This window comes from Salvia hispanica, chromosome 3, assembly GCF_023119035.1.
Source record: "Salvia hispanica cultivar TCC Black 2014 chromosome 3, UniMelb_Shisp_WGS_1.0, whole genome shotgun sequence".
Lineage (NCBI taxonomy): Eukaryota > Viridiplantae > Streptophyta > Magnoliopsida > Lamiales > Lamiaceae > Salvia > Salvia hispanica.
This window is the reverse complement of record NC_062967.1, coordinates 28,979,024-28,994,544: the sequence shown is the minus strand read 5'-3', so window position 1 is coordinate 28,994,544 and position 15,521 is coordinate 28,979,024. Positions and strand designations below refer to the sequence as shown.

The following is a 15,521-nucleotide window of genomic DNA, read 5'->3' as shown; positions in this document are numbered from 1 at the left end:
GCAAGCCAAATGTAGCATAATATTATAGCGACACAGGTATGTGTATTAAGCCGGAACGACCTATTCGTCTAATTCAATTCAGATAAATAATAGACAAACTAACGTGTTTAGGTTTGCGTCAAATTAGTAGTACTACATAAACTTTATAATAACATTAGCATTAGAAGAAAATCCTCACAAGTATTGTGCAAATTAGAGGTAATCAATTTAATGTATCAGACAAAATTTAGTCTCTGATATATTGTTGTATCTAATAGCAAATAATTAGTCTCAACACAATGCCACGTAAAAATAGTGTTGTCCTAAAAGTCTTAATATCCCTCTACGACAAAACTAATCTCGGGTAACATGGGACCATTATAATCTTGGAAACCGAACATATCCTAAGTGTACCAAACTTGAATAATAAAGTTAGCAAGTACAGTAAAACACAAAATATTGGTGGATATATTTTGCTGAAAAAATTGAACTGAAATAGCAGCAAGCCAGCAACAAAGAGTCGAACCTCCATATTTGATGGTACAAAATAGGTAAATTTACTGACCTTTTTCCCATGGCAAAATAGCCAAATCTACTGTTATTATAATCCTGTCTCGTCTTCGAGGGTCTCCTGAAAACAGCAGCAACGAAGAATCGAACATCCACATTTGATGGTACAAAACAGTAGTGCAGAAGCAGAAACCATCCATACAACTTCAACCAAAAATATGGAATTTTGATACAAGTCTAGTCAAATTTGGTTATACATGAATCAACTGACCTTTTTTCCATGCAAAAATAGCCAAATTTACAGTTATTTACAATCCTATCTCATCTCCGCAGGTGCTCATCAGTCTGTTTGTACACAAAATATGAACGATACTCTAACTACAGTCAAATGTATTCATTGACCGTATAGGCCTTCCGGAACCCGGATCACACGTAGTCCTCTTAAACTAGATGGCTAAACAAGCAGAACTTGTAAAATCTGACAAGAGCTAAGCAGAAGTTTCATCATCAAAATTGACCCTTTCTCCAGTAGAGAAGACATTGTAGAATACTGCTGCAGAGAAATACAGGAATGATGTGAGGAGTAAAAATCCTCTGAAGGAGCCGACTAATTCCACAAAAAACCCAGCACCAACTGTTCCGATTATAGCAGCAAGGGTTCCACCTGTGTTAGACATACCTATACCGGAATATAGATGGATGTTAAAATCATACTACTATAAACTTATTAGCAAACAAGTAATGTGTTTTATGTGTGGGGCAAATGAATGATTTATTTATTTCCTAGCATGCAAACTAGGACTTCATATGTTAAATATGATATTTCACCCCCAAGGATGGCCTATCAAACATATAATTTAATATAGTTATGGCCTCTTCATTACACTGTCATTGTCCTTATATAACCATCTAGGTCAATGTGCAGAAAATAAGATGTAAACTCACAGTCACAGCTAAAATACTACTGATAGCAAAGTCATTGTTCTGGAATATGATCTCATTAGGCCTACTTCACAAGGATAAAGTAGCCAGGTGAAATAGAATCAGCCTTCACAGTGGATTTGATTTTGGTGTTTTCCAATTATTATAGTGGTGACTGGTGAGTTGGGTGACATTATCTATAATTAAATGGATTATTGATGTTCTCAACTTCTATAAATTTTTATCTGATGACTCTGTGATCATAGGAAGATATCGTTTAATTGTTTTGCAGAGAAACAAAAGAAAACTTACCATGCAGGACACCAGAATATTGTGGGGCAATTTCCTGTTGACACAAGAAAAATGATTAGCCAAGTATTTGGAAACATAAGAAATGAAATGCAGAGAATATGTGAACCTGAAGGTTAACAAGGAATCCACAGTGACTAAATGCTTTGAGCCCAACAGCTACAGTTAGCCAAGCAGATGCTATGAATGGACTTCTTGCCATTGTTAACCAAACGAGAGCCAAGGCAGGACCAAAAAACCCAATTGACTGGCAAGAGGCACAAGAGCATAAAAAGGGAAAATTAGTAATTACGGAGTATATCACACTAATAGATTATAGATGAGGGAGACTTATGCTAAACAAAATGGCAAAAAGAAGGGAAAGGGAGAAGGAAAAGTAAAAGGAGAAGAAGAAAAAACATCAAGTTTGGTTCTGGTGTTAGTTACCATATTGTGAAACTGGACTTGTTCTAATTCTTTCTTCTATTTATCTTCTTTTGAAGGGGATAGGGTGGGGGGCATTTTGGCTAGGGAATGATGGAAAGAGAAATATATACCTGCATAATTTTGCGAGTCAAAGTGACACTAATGCCTCGTTGAATCATCATATCTGATAAAACACCAGCAAGGTAGCCTGTGAGAGCCATCATGCTCCATGGAATAGCACTAAACCATGCAGCATGTCTGAGGTCAACATGATATATCTACAATAATCAGAACCCCTGTTATTTATCTTCCATAAGCATAAAGAACAACAACTGTAAATTTCAAAATTGATTCCATGACGTACCGTCTTGAAGTAGATTGGCATCCATGAAAGTATAACAAAAAATCCCTACACACGGAAGGATAGAACATAATAAAACTTCATGATGGGTAACATTTCAAGGCATTTGGCATAACAGTTGTATTATGTGTCAAACGAAAGAAGCCAACAATGACTTCAATTTATATCTGAATTTCATGGTAAATAATTTAGGGAATCAAATAATAGATCCGACTCTAGGAAAAAGACAGTCACATATGTGGACAAAGTTCTAGAGGAAGAATACATTACCCAGCTATGCATAGCATTTGCAACAATTAGTGACCAAGTGGGTAGCTTAGAGAGCAAACGTCTGAAAGGAGGAATGCCTTTACTTGCTTCAGCTCCGCTTTTTGATATAGAGGGTACTGATGACGTGCTCTGTATGTATCTTAGTTCAAACTTAGATATTTGACGACTTCGGTCAGGAGAGCTTGAGGTTGCTGATACCCAAACTAAAAGCCAGAGAAATCCGAACAGTCCAAATATCACAAATGGACCATATATGCCTGCCTGTGACATGAGAATTGGTGAAAGCGTGAGCCCAATAGCACTTCCAAGCTGAAATCCTGCCATTGCAAGTCCCACAGCCCTTGACCTTTCAGTTTGAGGAAACCATCTGAAAATAATTTCAAACAGACAAGTTCTGTTTTAGATTTCCAAATTTCAACAGACACTAAACTAGAATAAGGCAATCAAACTTGCGAGCTTAATTGCTAGGTACCTTGCTATCATATTATTCATGCAAGGAAGGGCTACACCTTCTGCAATACCAAGCAGCATCCGTGTTGCAAGTAGAGCCAATAAAGATGATTCTGCTGCCCAAGGAGTAAGGAAGGTAGCCAGAGACCACAAAGCTACCCCCCAAGCCATGACCACCTTACCACCATAACGATCCACCAGAGTCCCTCCGGCTATAGGTGATATGAGATATCCCCATAGAAAGGATGACTGCCATAATCAGTAACTATCAAATGAACCAGATTCAGAAAATGACTGAAAAAATGGTAGTACAAAATTATTTTATGTCAAAAATGTAAACTCCTGGAGTATATCTATTTGCAGAACAATCAGGTGGCAGTTAAAACACTGAAATATCCGACTCACACACAGCCATCTGTGCAGTTGTATGCAGTGAAAGCTTTTTCTAAACTACTTATCCAGTAAAACACATATTACTCATTGAAATCTCATCAATAAACACACAACAAAAACACCTGCTGAAACTACCAATAACGCTCAACACCACAATGCAGGTCTCCACATAAATCTGTAAGTAACATGTTCACTCAGGCAGAAATATCAACAGTATAAATCAATTCAGAGGCAACTAGAGTTGAAATCAACTAAAACGTTCACTAAGGCAGTAATATCAACACTATAGATCAATTCAGAAGCAACTACAACTGAAATTTACTAACACGTTCACTAATGCAGTGAAAGCAACAGGTGAAATCAATTCAGAAGCAAATGAGAGTTAAATCACATCGACAACCTGAACAACACCGGCGAAAGACGGTCCCCAACCGCGCGACTGAGAAAGCGGAACTATAGCCACCGACATCACGACGCGATCGGCGTTGCAGAGCGCCAGAGCGAGCGCAAGCATGGCCACTACCTTCACCCTCTCCGAAGTGATGAACTCCACAAAACTCGGTTCCGGCGTTCCATCCAAACCAACGAGAAATTGACCGTCATTCGAAGACGATCTCAATCGATTCAGCTCCAAACCACCGGTTTTGAGTCGCCAGAGAGCTGCTCCGCCGGCTGAAGCATTGAATGAGGGCGGCGCGAGGCGTTGCGTTGGCGTGATTGCCGAAGAAAATCCGATGTAGCAGGGTGTACTGCGGTGGTTAGGTTTCCGGCGGCGAGCAATTGAGCTCGAGCAGAGGCGCGGGTTGAGTGTAGAGAGAGAATGGGTATCCATTGTTGGCGGCTGGTAGAGAGAGAAAATATGTACGGAAGTGGAAGGATTGGATTCAGGAGCTGAGAATTATTGGAGTTCACTGTCAAGCGCCAATTTAGTTAACTTTTATAATTATTTTTTTACTCTATTACAAAATACTAAGAGCGTCTTCAATGGCGCCCCTCCCACTAGTAATTCCCACAAGAACTTCATGCCACGTCATTACTAGGACTTCCCATTACACTAGGACTTTCCACTATAACTTCCCGCAATAAAATTAAAGTCACAATTAAAATTAAAATTTACGAAATTAAAATTCGACACGAATACGAACGGGGAAATGTGAATATTTCATTAAAAAAAACATACATCATAAAAGAAAAAAAAATTACATAGTAGATAAAAAAAAGCAACCACATCAATGTCCACCCCTCCGCGTCCAAACCTCTTCGATGATATCCTCCTGAAGTCGAATATGGGCATCTCTTTGCCGCATGTCGGCAAATGAGCGCAACCGCTCAACCTCTCCATGAGGTACTGATTCACTTGGATTTTACATGATTTTAGAGGATAGTTTTACTTGGTTTTAATCATATATTGTGTACTTTGAGACATGGTTATAGTTACTTCTCTATTATGTTGGTATTTTGACCATTTTGTGGAGAATGTGTAGAAAAATGTACAAAATATGTGGATGTGCAGCTGCTCAATGTTCGAGACAGCTTTTCTGGAGATTTTGAAGTCCGATTCGCATGTAATGCATACGATTCTCTTCGTCTTCGAAAGAGCTTCGCGTGGACATCTTAAACGTCTCAATCGGAGTTCGGTAGAAGAAGTTATGGCCGTTTTACCAAGACTGCGTAGAGCAGTGACATAGCTGGCGACCCGCCAGGTTCGCATGCAAACGAACCTGGCGACCCGCCAGCAAAACACGAAAAAAACGCCGTAAGCAGCTGGCGACTCGCTAGCTTCGACGCACACCCAACCTGGCGACCCGCCAGCTTCGTCGGACAGCTTATTTCGGGCCTAAAGTACAATGAAGAGAACAATGCACCACATCCAGATCTGGTAGTCCAACACCTCCAATTACAACTTGCAGATGTGGTGAAACAACTGAAAGAAAAAGAGGAACAACAAGCCACAGTGCCAGTGCAAAACATGTACGCTTACAGAGAGGTAGAGAACCCACCAATTGGCAACGATGGGATCGATGCCAATCATTTTGAGCTCAAGCCAGGATTGCTTAATATGGCTGAGGCTAATGCTTTTGTGGGGAAGGCCAATGAAGATCCCAACAAGCATCTTACTAAGTTTATTCAGATCAATAACACGGTGAAGCTTAATGGGGTGAGAGATGAACAAATCAGACTAAGGCTATTCCCATTTTCCTTGAGAGATGATGCTAGAGACTGGTACGACAGCATGGGGTCAGGATCTGTTAAAACGTGGGATGCCATGGTAGACTTATTTTTGGAGAAGTATTTCTCACCCAGTGAAGTTCTAAAGAGGCAAGCAGAGATAATTCAATTCCAGATGAAGCCTCATGAGACAATCCGAGAAGCATGGGCCAGATTTAAGACACTGTTGAAGAGATGCCCAAAGCATGGTCTAAGTCCGGGACATCAAGTCATAACTTTTTACAGGGGGTGTACTACAGATGCAATGCGTGAACTGAATTGGAGCGCAGGAGGAGCACTCCTTCAATTAGGAGAGAATGATGCCATGCAAGTGATTGAGAGAGTAGCTTCCACTGATGAAGGATGGAATAATGAAAGAAACAAGTCATACAGGGTGGCCTCTGCTACAGAAGATGATAGGATAGACAGAATGTCAAAGCAGCTAGATCTTTTGACCACTCAATTAGGGATCATGGAGATAAGACAACTTGGACCAGAACTGCAAGGAGGAGTTGAAGGTGTCAACTATGTGCACCAAGGAGGGAATAACATGAACTTTAACAACTATCGCCCCAACCAAGGTGGTGGTAACTATAACAACTATGGTAACAAAGTGCATCCCAATCTCTCATATGGGAATCCAAACAATGCTCTGCAATCACCGCCAAGATTCACAGTGTCTAATGGGTTGGTAGAACAGCAGAAAAAGCCTACTACAGAAGATATCTTGGAGCATTCATGATTCAGACTACCAAATACATGGAGAAAACTGACAAGTACAAAGGTTGGGGAAGGTTGAAAACGACGTGCAAAGTTTGAATGTGCATATGAAGAGCATTGATACTCAGATTAGTCAAATTTCTCAAGCTGTAGGTGTCCAACATCAGCCAGGGCAATTTCCAGCACAAACAGTAAACAATCCCAAGGACTGCAAGGCCATACACTTGAGAGGTGGTAAAAGCTATGAAAGTCCTTCAATGTCTGTAGAGGAAAAGAAGAGTACTCAAGAAGAAGATGTCAGAGCATAAGAGAATTCCAAGGGAAAGAATAAGGTGGAAATTCAGACCAAGAAAGACGCAGTGCCAGAAAAGCTGCCCTTTCCCCCCATTCCTATGACAGTTAGAGTTCCCTTCCCATTTGCGGTGAAGAAGAAGAAGTTGGATGAGAAATTCTCAAATTTCTCGATATTTTTAGGAAGGTGCACATTAATATACCATTGGTGGAAGCTCTGCAAGAGATGCCTACGTATGCAAAGTTCCTAAAAGATGTGCTCTCCAAGAAGAAGAAGTGGATTGATTATGAGACGGTGAACATATCTGAAAACTGTAGTGCGATAATTCAAAAGAAGTTACATGCCAAGCTTAAAGATCCTAGGAGTTTCAATATCTCACGCGTCATTGGAAATGACAGACAGACAAAGACACTATGTGATCTGGGGGCGAGCATAAATTTGATGCCATTATCATTTTTCAGAAAGATGAAGATCGGCACTCTCAAGCCGACTACAATCACACTGCAGATGGCAGATAGATCAGTCACCTATCCTAAAGGAATTGTTGAGGATGTTCTGGTGAAGGTACATGACTTCATATTTCCCGTCGATTTTGTAGTGTTGGATATGGAGGAAGACATGAATGTGCCGCTTATCCTAGGGCGTCCATTCCTAGCAACGGGAAAAGCATTGATAGATATAGCAAAGGGAGAGCTCACTCTTCGTATGGGAAACAAAAAACACATTTTGTCTATCTATAATGCTATGAAGAGTCGTGAAGATGAGGAACTTGTTATGAAGATGGAGTGCAAAGTTGTGCATGTTGTAGAGGTCCAAAAGACACAAGCAATTGAGTCCACTTTGGGGGATTTTTCATTGCCACGGTGGATGTTTGGTTCATGTGGTGGATCACTTTCTAAAGAAGAGACTGCACCAAATTCTAAAGTGAAGGAGAAGAAAACAAAAGCTGCAAATTCACCCAAAGTGGAAACCAAAATTTGTGATAGAGCTTTGAAAACTACTTGGTGGAAGAAGAGATTGGCTAGATCATATGCTTCCAAGATTGATAGAAAATCTAACACCACCATTTATGGCGTGACATGATGCAGCTCATGGAGGACGTCGAGCCAACGACGATAACCAAAGGCATTGTAGGGGAGGTAACCCCTAGTAGGTAACTTTTAATTTTATCGTTTCATTTTGTTTTTGGTGTGTTTTTTGTTGCTTGCTTACCATGTATGTCTCCCTTCTCCACCAACTTTTCAAACTTATTCTTTGCTTAGCTTTGAATAAGTTTGGGGGGATGATATGGTGGATAGGGACACTAACGAGGTACGTATCTTATTGCTTTTGTTGCTTTATTTTGTTTTATGATATAATTATTTTGTTAGAACTCTTTGAATGCTTACTTTGATTGGTTGGGTTTTGAAATTGAATTGAAAAAATTTGGTAGTAAATTGGGTTAAGACTAGTCGTCTATGATAAAAGAACCTTCCACTTTGAGCTATCACTTGACCATTGACTTGAGAGTTTGAGTAATAGGATGCATAAGTAACGAATTGCTTGTTTGCCTTGATTCGTGCTATTTGCCCAGTGAGACTTGAGCTTTTAATTCTTTCATGTGTGATTTATCATCAATTGTGTATGTGTTTCTAGAACTTGCTCCTTGTCTTCTTGAGTCTACATAGTGACCTTAGAGATAGGGGAAGATGTTAGGCCATTGTTGTTAGCCTCATTTTTACCTAAACACTAACCTTATTATATAATAATACCCTTGATAGCCAAGTTTGAGCCTATTGCCTTTTCTTTTGTCAAGCTAATCAAGTGGGTTGAGAATCCTAGACTCTACAATTGTTGAGTTGTGAAAAGAAGAATTTGGAGAGTTTAGTTGTTGAAAGAGAAAAGAGAAAAAAAAAAGAGAAAAGAAAAGAATTTGGAGAGTTTAGTTGTTTAGCTTATCAAGTTGGAAATTGGTTGTACTTAGAGAAAAAAAAAAGAAGAAGAAAAGAAAACAAATTGGAAAAGAAAAAAAAATCTATATATATATATATATATATATATATAGTATATAGACAATAATGCTCCTTTATTCCGTATTATTTGAGACGATGATGATGTCTAAAACTCTTTTGAATCCAAGTTTCTTCTAGTTATTTTTCTTCATTGCTCGAGGACTTGCAATTGTTTAAGTTTGGGGGAGTTGATTCACTTGGATTTTACATGATTTTAGAGGGTAGTTTTACTTGGTTTTGATCATATATTGTGTACTTTGAGACATGGTTATAGCTACTTCTCTATTATGTTGGTATTTTGACCATTTTGTGAAGAATGTGTAGAAAAATGTACAAAATATGTGGATGTGCAGCTGCTCAATGTTCGAGACAGCTTTTCTGGAGATTTTGAAGTCCGATTCGCATGTAATGCATACCATTCTCTTCGTCTTCGAAAGAGCTTCGCGTGGATATCTTAAACGTCTCAATCGGAGTTCGGTAGAAGAAGTTATGGCCGTTTTACCAAGACTGCGCAGAGCAGTGACATAGCTGGCGACCCGCCAGGTTCGCATGCAAACGAACCTGGCGACCCGCCAGCAAAACACGAAAAAAACGCCGTAAGCAGCTGGCGACTCGCCAGCTTCGACGCACACCCAACCTGGCGACCCGCCAGCTTCGTCGGACAGCTTATTTCGGGCCCAAAGTCAACCCTAGGTATATATATGCCTAGGAAACGCCTCCAAACACAACTTACACGCCTCCTACCCCAAAAATACCACTTTTTCACCTAGGAAGAAGAGAAGAACGAGCAGAGGACGAGTATTCATCGCAAGATTGAAGACGAGGCCTCCAATCCGCCCAATCCAATTCTAGGAGTTTCTACCTTTTAGTTTTATTCTTGTTCAAACAATGTTTTTGAATATTTCTTTGACTTTTGTGTTGAACATGAGTAGCTAAATCCTTCGTAGAGTTCTACGGGGGAGATACAATGATTCTTATGTTTAATTGATTTCCTTTTTCTATGCCTTGGCTCATGTGGTTATTTTGATTTCTTCTGTGCTTATACATTTATTTGACTGATCACCTTATAAATGCATGTGGATTTTACTACAAGAACTGAGAAGTGAGTAGTTTAATTTGAAAGAGAAGAAATTGACGTCTTTGCCAATATAATCGAGAGATTTGAGCCTTTGAATGAAGCTAAGTATCTTAGGAGCTATTAGGAGTTGTTGCCTTAGTTCTAGGAAGGAGACTTCGGTTCTAGGTAGCAATCTACAAATTATATGCTTTGAGAAAAGATATAGTTTTACCTTAGTGATAGCTTAATAACCCTTGAGACCCTTTGTTGGCATAGTTAGGAAGTTAGTTGAGCATAGGATAGTTGTTATCGATCCCGTAGGATTCTACCCTTCTCATCCTTGATCTACATCCGTTTTCTCTTATTTGCTTTTAGTTCTCTATTTGTTTTTAATTGTTTTTACCTTGCTTTTAAGTAGATTTAGAAAACCCAAACTTTCCGATTCATCTAGATAGTAGTTGAGGTTGGTTCGTGGTAATTAGGTTGACACTGATTGTCTCTGTGGATACGATACTCTTTGCTTACTATTTGCTACATTAGCCCCGTACACTTGCGGGTATACTTGTGTTAAAAATAAGTTGAGTCAAGTTTTTGGCGCCGTTGCCGGGGACAATTTTGTGTTACTATAGCCTAATATCGTGATAAAAATTAAGATTACTAATCTAGATTTTACTTGCTTTATTTTTTTTTCTTTTCTTTTTGAGTTATTCTCACTTTTGTGTTTTTCTTTTCAGGTTGTATGCTCACTCGCTCTAAGGGGCAACCATTAGAGTTATTTGATCCTGAGATCGAAGCATCCAACCGAAGGAGAAACGCTCAGAGAAGGCTCAACCAAAGGCGATCACTTTCGCCTCTTAAGAGAGAACCGCCTACTCCTGTTGCAATAACAATGGCGGACAACGAAGAGAACAATGCACCACATCCAGATCCGGTAGTCCAACAACTCCAATTACAACTTGCAGATGTGGTGAAACAGCTGAAAGAAAAAGAGGAACAACAAGCCACAGTGCCAGTGCAAAACATGTACGCTTACAGAGAGGTAGAGAACCCACCAATTGGCAACGATGGGATCGATGCCAATCATTTTGAGCTCAAGCCAGGATTGCTTAATATGGCTGAGGCTAATGCTTTTGTGGGGAAGGCCAATGAAGGTTTATTGAGATCTAGTAACACGGTGAAGCTTAATGGGGTGAGAGATGAACAAATCAGATAACCGGCACCCGTATCATCTTCGTTGGTCCACTGAGTCAGTTCATCCCCTTCACTTTCGACAATCATGTTGTGCAAAATGATACATGCGTACATGATGTCGCCGATGTTGGGAATATACCACTGTCGTGCCGGACCCTTCACCATCCCCCATCGACTCTAGAGCACACCAATTGCGCGCTCAACATCCTTGCGCGTTCCCTCCTGACAGCTCGCAAAGTAGGACTTCTTTGGACCGATCGCATGCTTGATCGTCTTCACAAAGACGGGCCAGTTTGGGTATATCCCATCCGCCAAATAGTATCCCATATTGTGCTGGTTGCCGTTGGCGACGAAACTGATGGCGGGACCAATGCCATTTCACTGATCGTTGAACAGGGGCGACGACTGGAGGACGTTGAGGTCGTTGTTCGACCCGGCGACTCCAAAATAAGCATGCCATATCCACAGCCGGTAGTCAGCTACAGCTTCAACGATCATCGTGAGATGCTTGGTTTTGAAGCCGGAAGTGTGTATCCCCTTCCAGGCGACGGGGCAATTCCTCCACTCCCAATGCATACAATCTATGCTGCCCAACATCCCAGGGAAACTCGTGCACCGACTCCGTGCATATTTATCAACCGCTGGCAGTCTTCGGGGCTCGGACGCCGAAGATACTGATCCCCGAATATCGCTCTAACGCCCGCGCAAAAATTCTGCAAACACTCGACGGCTGAAGACTCGCCAATGTGGAGGTACTCGTCGAACATGTCGGCCGGGCCTCCGTACGCCAGTTGCCTGATTGCGGCAGTGCACTTCTGTAAGGGCGTGTGTCCGGGTTTGCCAGCCGCATCCTCCCTGATCCTGAAAAACTCGTATCTTCTCTCTAAAGCACCCACGATATGCATAAACAGCGGACAATGCATCCTAAAACGTCGCCGGAATAAGACATACCCAAAATGCGGCTGCGGAGCAAAGTAGTCCTCATACAACCGAATATGTGCAGCAATATGGTCCCGGGATACATGACGTCGGCGATGGATCGACCAAGGTACCGCTGCCGCCCCCTGCTGCCGCCGCTGCCGCCTCTGCCGGAGCAATCGATCAATCGTCTCTTCCACAGCGAGATCCAATTCATTATCATTATCACTATCACTAGCGCCTCCGCCACTACCACCCCAACGACTACTCGTCATTCTAGATATACTTGAAAATAGAGTTTAGAGAGAGAAACTTGTCAACACAAGTGGTGTGAATGAGATGAAGTTCAACGAGCCCTATTTATAGAGTTTTTTTTTTAAAAATAAAATAAAAAAATTTAAAAACCGGACGTCCGACCGGGACGTCCAACTGTCGCCACAGTGGCGGACGTCCGGTCGGACGTGGGGTGACGGGCGAGCCCATCCGACGGGCGTGTCCGCCCTTCGTCGCCACTACGGCGGACGTCTGGTCGGACGTCGGCGACGTCCTACTGCGACGTCCGCCATTGAAGATGCTCTAAAATCGATATATGTAACGACCCGAAGCTTTATGATATTAATATTATTAAAATTTAGCCTCGTTATAGTTAATTATACATTAGAATAGCTGTGATATAAACGAATATCCCTCTTCGTAATAAATAATCAACCGTTGGGCTGTTTGGAGATCGAGCCAAGGCACACGTGAGAATAATATATGTAAATATACTAATCCAAATAAAAGTTGTAATGTCCGGTACACACGCAGAAAGTTGATGAAGTCTAACGTTACGAATTATCTAAATATAATTTATTATAAGCTGGAAGAAGAAAAACGTGTAAGTCTCGGACAGCTGTTGAACGCCATGCTTCAAAAACCAAGTTGGTTTGGTTCGTTGACCAGAGCCACAAATGGTCACGCTATGAGTTTGCCTACATGAAAGAAGGGGACACATTAATACATAATATATAATAAGTTGAATTATGAACTACTTTTGATACCACTGTCAAGTCCATATATTAAAATAAGTTTAGTATTCACCATATTTAAATTCCATGTCATGTCCGAATCCTTGATAAGGATTTACTCCAAGCAAGTGAGTAAATGTGATGAGGAAAAGAGAAACATGCACAGTATTTCACCTCTCTATTAGCCGTAGGATTTAGAGAGGAAGACCAACAAAAGAATCAAGTACTGCAAACATTAAATGAAGGAAATCATTTTCCTCAGTAGATGCTCAGGCGATATCAGACTGGCATTGAATGCCAACAAAGCTTCTCACAAATATTACTACAAGGAGTATCCAAAATATATTTTTGTAAGATCATCATAGATTGAGTTGGACATGGAGCATTTAATTTGCCACAAACCACTTGCCAAATTAAGGCATATATATATGCATGCCTTGACCTCTCACTTTCACCCCATCACTTTCAACAAATTTTCACCACACACATCCGAAGTAAAATTCCAAAGAAGTGCAGTTTCACAAGACCAAGGGTCCCACAATTCCACTTTTCTTTTCTCACACAAGTTCCACAAGATCAAGGCTCCACAAAGACCAAGGTCCCACCATATCTCTGTTTTTCTTCACACAAGGTAACTTCAAACCCTTTCACTTTCTTATGCATACACATCCATTTACACTAGAGATGAAACATAGGAACACACATGCTAGGCACACCATACCACATACTTCGCTAAGAACTCCCAATAACATCACAATTTCTCCAAGACTCATCAAGACTTACAAGTAGCATGCTGAAACCAACATTTTTTTTTTCTTTTCCAAACTAGTGAAATAGGAGAACTAACATAAGGCATTTTAGTGAGACTTATCTTAGAAGATGAATCTGCCCGATTCCCGGCAGCAACTTCGGCACTCCGCCGTCGACAAAAACAGTCCCATACGCCCAAATCAACCTCCAAAATTTTAGCTTCTGCTCATCTACATGTATGAAACAACAAGAACTTTATTCCTAAGCTAATAAAGAAAAAAATATAGAAAAAAAAAAAAAAAAAAAAAAAAAAAACCATGGGTTGGAGTTCATACCGATTTGGGAAATTAGATGGTGGTTGTGGTGTTGTGGGAGAAGGGCTTCAGTCGTAGCAGAGTGTGGGGAGGCTGCCCGACGATGTAGTAACGGCGTGGAGGAGATTCCGGAGCCGCCGCTTGTGCATGCACGGCGGCAGCAACGCATTTGGAGGGGAAGACGGCGGCGGCGGCTGACCGGGACGAGAGGGAGAGATCTGACGACGGTGGCGGTTGTGGCAGCGCACGGTGGTGGCGATGCGTCGCCGTTCTCGCTGCGGCGACGGCGGCGGTGTGGAGTAGACCGAGAGGGAGAGAAGAGAGGAGAGAAGGGAGGAGAGAGAGAGAGGGAGAAGGCTGCCGGCGACGGCGGCGGACGGTGGCGCCGGAGGGAGGACGACGGCGGCGGTAGTGAGAGGAAGGAGAAGAGACTCTCAATTGAGATCTAGGGCTAGTCAAATGAGGAGAGAGAGACGAAATGATTATAATTATGGATTCTTTTGTTATTTATTTAGACTAACCATTTAATTGTTGGGCCTAGGAAATAATATGATAAAACAAATTGAGCCCAAATCTTCCTTAGTTATTATGTTTGGACTGTGATAATAATTGGAAGAATTGCATTTATTTTATAAAAATTTAGTTATCACTTTTACTATGGGCCATAAACAAATTAAAGAGATCTAGGCCAAATTTCGAAAACTCATGCCTACTGGAAGGAATTTTACAGTATTGGATTAAAATTATTTTGTTATAGTTCATCCAATAACATAGTCAAGTTTGCTATAATCTTTGGGCAAATTCTTAGGGATCTAACATGAATTCAAATTATTTGGGAACTCAAGACTAAGGAAAAACATAGTTTTATTTGCATCATCAAAAATTTCTACATCTTTTGAAGCTAAGAATAGTCGACTTGTATTTTTTCTTTCTCATAAAGGGAGAACTCGCGGGGAGTATAACACCGAGAAGCAAGGCTTAAAATTCTAAAAATCTTGGAAAGCGTACGAGGTGAACTTTTCTATCCTACATACTAATGTGGATAAAGATAAAGTCATTTTCAAATAATTTTAAAAACTCGAACTTATGTTCGTCGCTCATTTCAAATGATGTTGTCTTGCCATAAATGTTTTGTATGATGCCTATCTGTTGTTTACTTTGGCGTGAGGCCAAGTGATTTGTGAATCGAATTCGGGTCCAAGTGAGGGTGGTGTCCCTACTTGGACTAGTGTACACAGGAGACCTATGGCCAGAGGGCAGGTCTGGTGACCGAGGAAGGTGGCCACCTTCCCGGCACAAAAATGTTGATGTGACCGTGAGAGAACACCATCTCTACGGCACAAGATGATCAGATATGGCTAAGTACAGGAAAAGGGCCCAATGTGAATATTTTTAGTAAGCTCGGATCTTTTAAATAAAATCCCGAGTGTTACTGTGATAATGGCTTGACAATAATTTTTCAAATGTATATGTGT

The 15,521-nt window shown here is 40.9% G+C and overlaps 4 protein-coding genes across 5 annotated transcripts; 2 read left to right on the top strand and 2 right to left on the bottom strand.

Moving 5' to 3' along the window:
* Positions 1-664: 664 nt before the first annotated feature.
* On the bottom strand, positions 665-4,515 carry LOC125209532 (probable anion transporter 4, chloroplastic). 2 transcript variants are annotated; one of them, XM_048109131.1, is made up of 8 exons: positions 3,999-4,515; positions 3,228-3,454; positions 2,756-3,122; positions 2,489-2,533; positions 2,256-2,402; positions 1,829-1,966; positions 1,723-1,756; positions 665-1,168 (listed from the first exon to the last, which is right to left on the bottom strand). In XM_048109131.1, exons 1-8 carry the CDS (start codon positions 4,428-4,430, stop codon positions 978-980), a joined length of 1,581 nt encoding a protein of 526 aa, XP_047965088.1. In that variant the 5' UTR covers positions 4,431-4,515; the 3' UTR covers positions 665-977. The 2 variants fall into 2 exon arrangements, with proteins under 2 accessions (XP_047965088.1, XP_047965089.1); XM_048109132.1 differs by having other exon boundaries at positions 3,228-3,470; positions 3,999-4,135.
* Positions 4,516-5,567: 1,052 nt separating this feature from the next.
* On the top strand, positions 5,568-6,548 carry LOC125209788. The gene has a single exon (XM_048109370.1). The coding sequence runs from the start codon at positions 5,568-5,570 to the stop codon at positions 6,546-6,548; it is 981 nt and encodes a 326-aa protein (XP_047965327.1).
* An 85-nt stretch (positions 6,549-6,633) lies between these two features.
* On the top strand, positions 6,634-7,901 carry LOC125209787. Its single transcript, XM_048109369.1, has 2 exons — positions 6,634-6,785; positions 7,001-7,901. The coding sequence occupies exons 1-2, from the start codon at positions 6,634-6,636 to the stop codon at positions 7,899-7,901; spliced, it is 1,053 nt and encodes a 350-aa protein (XP_047965326.1).
* Positions 7,902-11,638: 3,737 nt separating this feature from the next.
* On the bottom strand, positions 11,639-12,250 carry LOC125209786. The gene has a single exon (XM_048109368.1). It carries the CDS (start codon positions 12,248-12,250, stop codon positions 11,639-11,641), a length of 612 nt encoding a protein of 203 aa, XP_047965325.1.
* Between the last annotated feature and the right edge of the window lie 3,271 nt (positions 12,251-15,521).

Coding starts and splice junctions, on each gene's coding strand:
- LOC125209786 (XM_048109368.1), bottom strand. CDS start 12,250: ATGACGAGTAGTCGTTGGGGTGGTAGTGGCGGAGGCGCTAGTGATAGT.
- LOC125209532 (XM_048109131.1), bottom strand. CDS start 4,430: ATGGATACCCATTCTCTCTCTACACTCAACCCGCGCCTCTGCTCGAGC. Junction 3,455..3,998: donor CTTTCGCCGGTGTTGTTCAG/GTTGTCGATGTG, acceptor TGATTATGGCAG/TCATCCTTTCTATGGGGATA. Junction 1,967..2,255: donor TGACTCGCAAAATTATGCAG/GTATATATTTCT, acceptor GCCTCTTGCCAG/TCAATTGGGTTTTTTGGTCC.
- LOC125209788 (XM_048109370.1), top strand. CDS start 5,568: ATGTACGCTTACAGAGAGGTAGAGAACCCACCAATTGGCAACGATGGG.
- LOC125209787 (XM_048109369.1), top strand. CDS start 6,634: ATGAAGAGCATTGATACTCAGATTAGTCAAATTTCTCAAGCTGTAGGT. Junction 6,786..7,000: donor AGCTATGAAAGTCCTTCAAT/GTCTGTAGAGGA, acceptor CGATATTTTTAG/GAAGGTGCACATTAATATAC.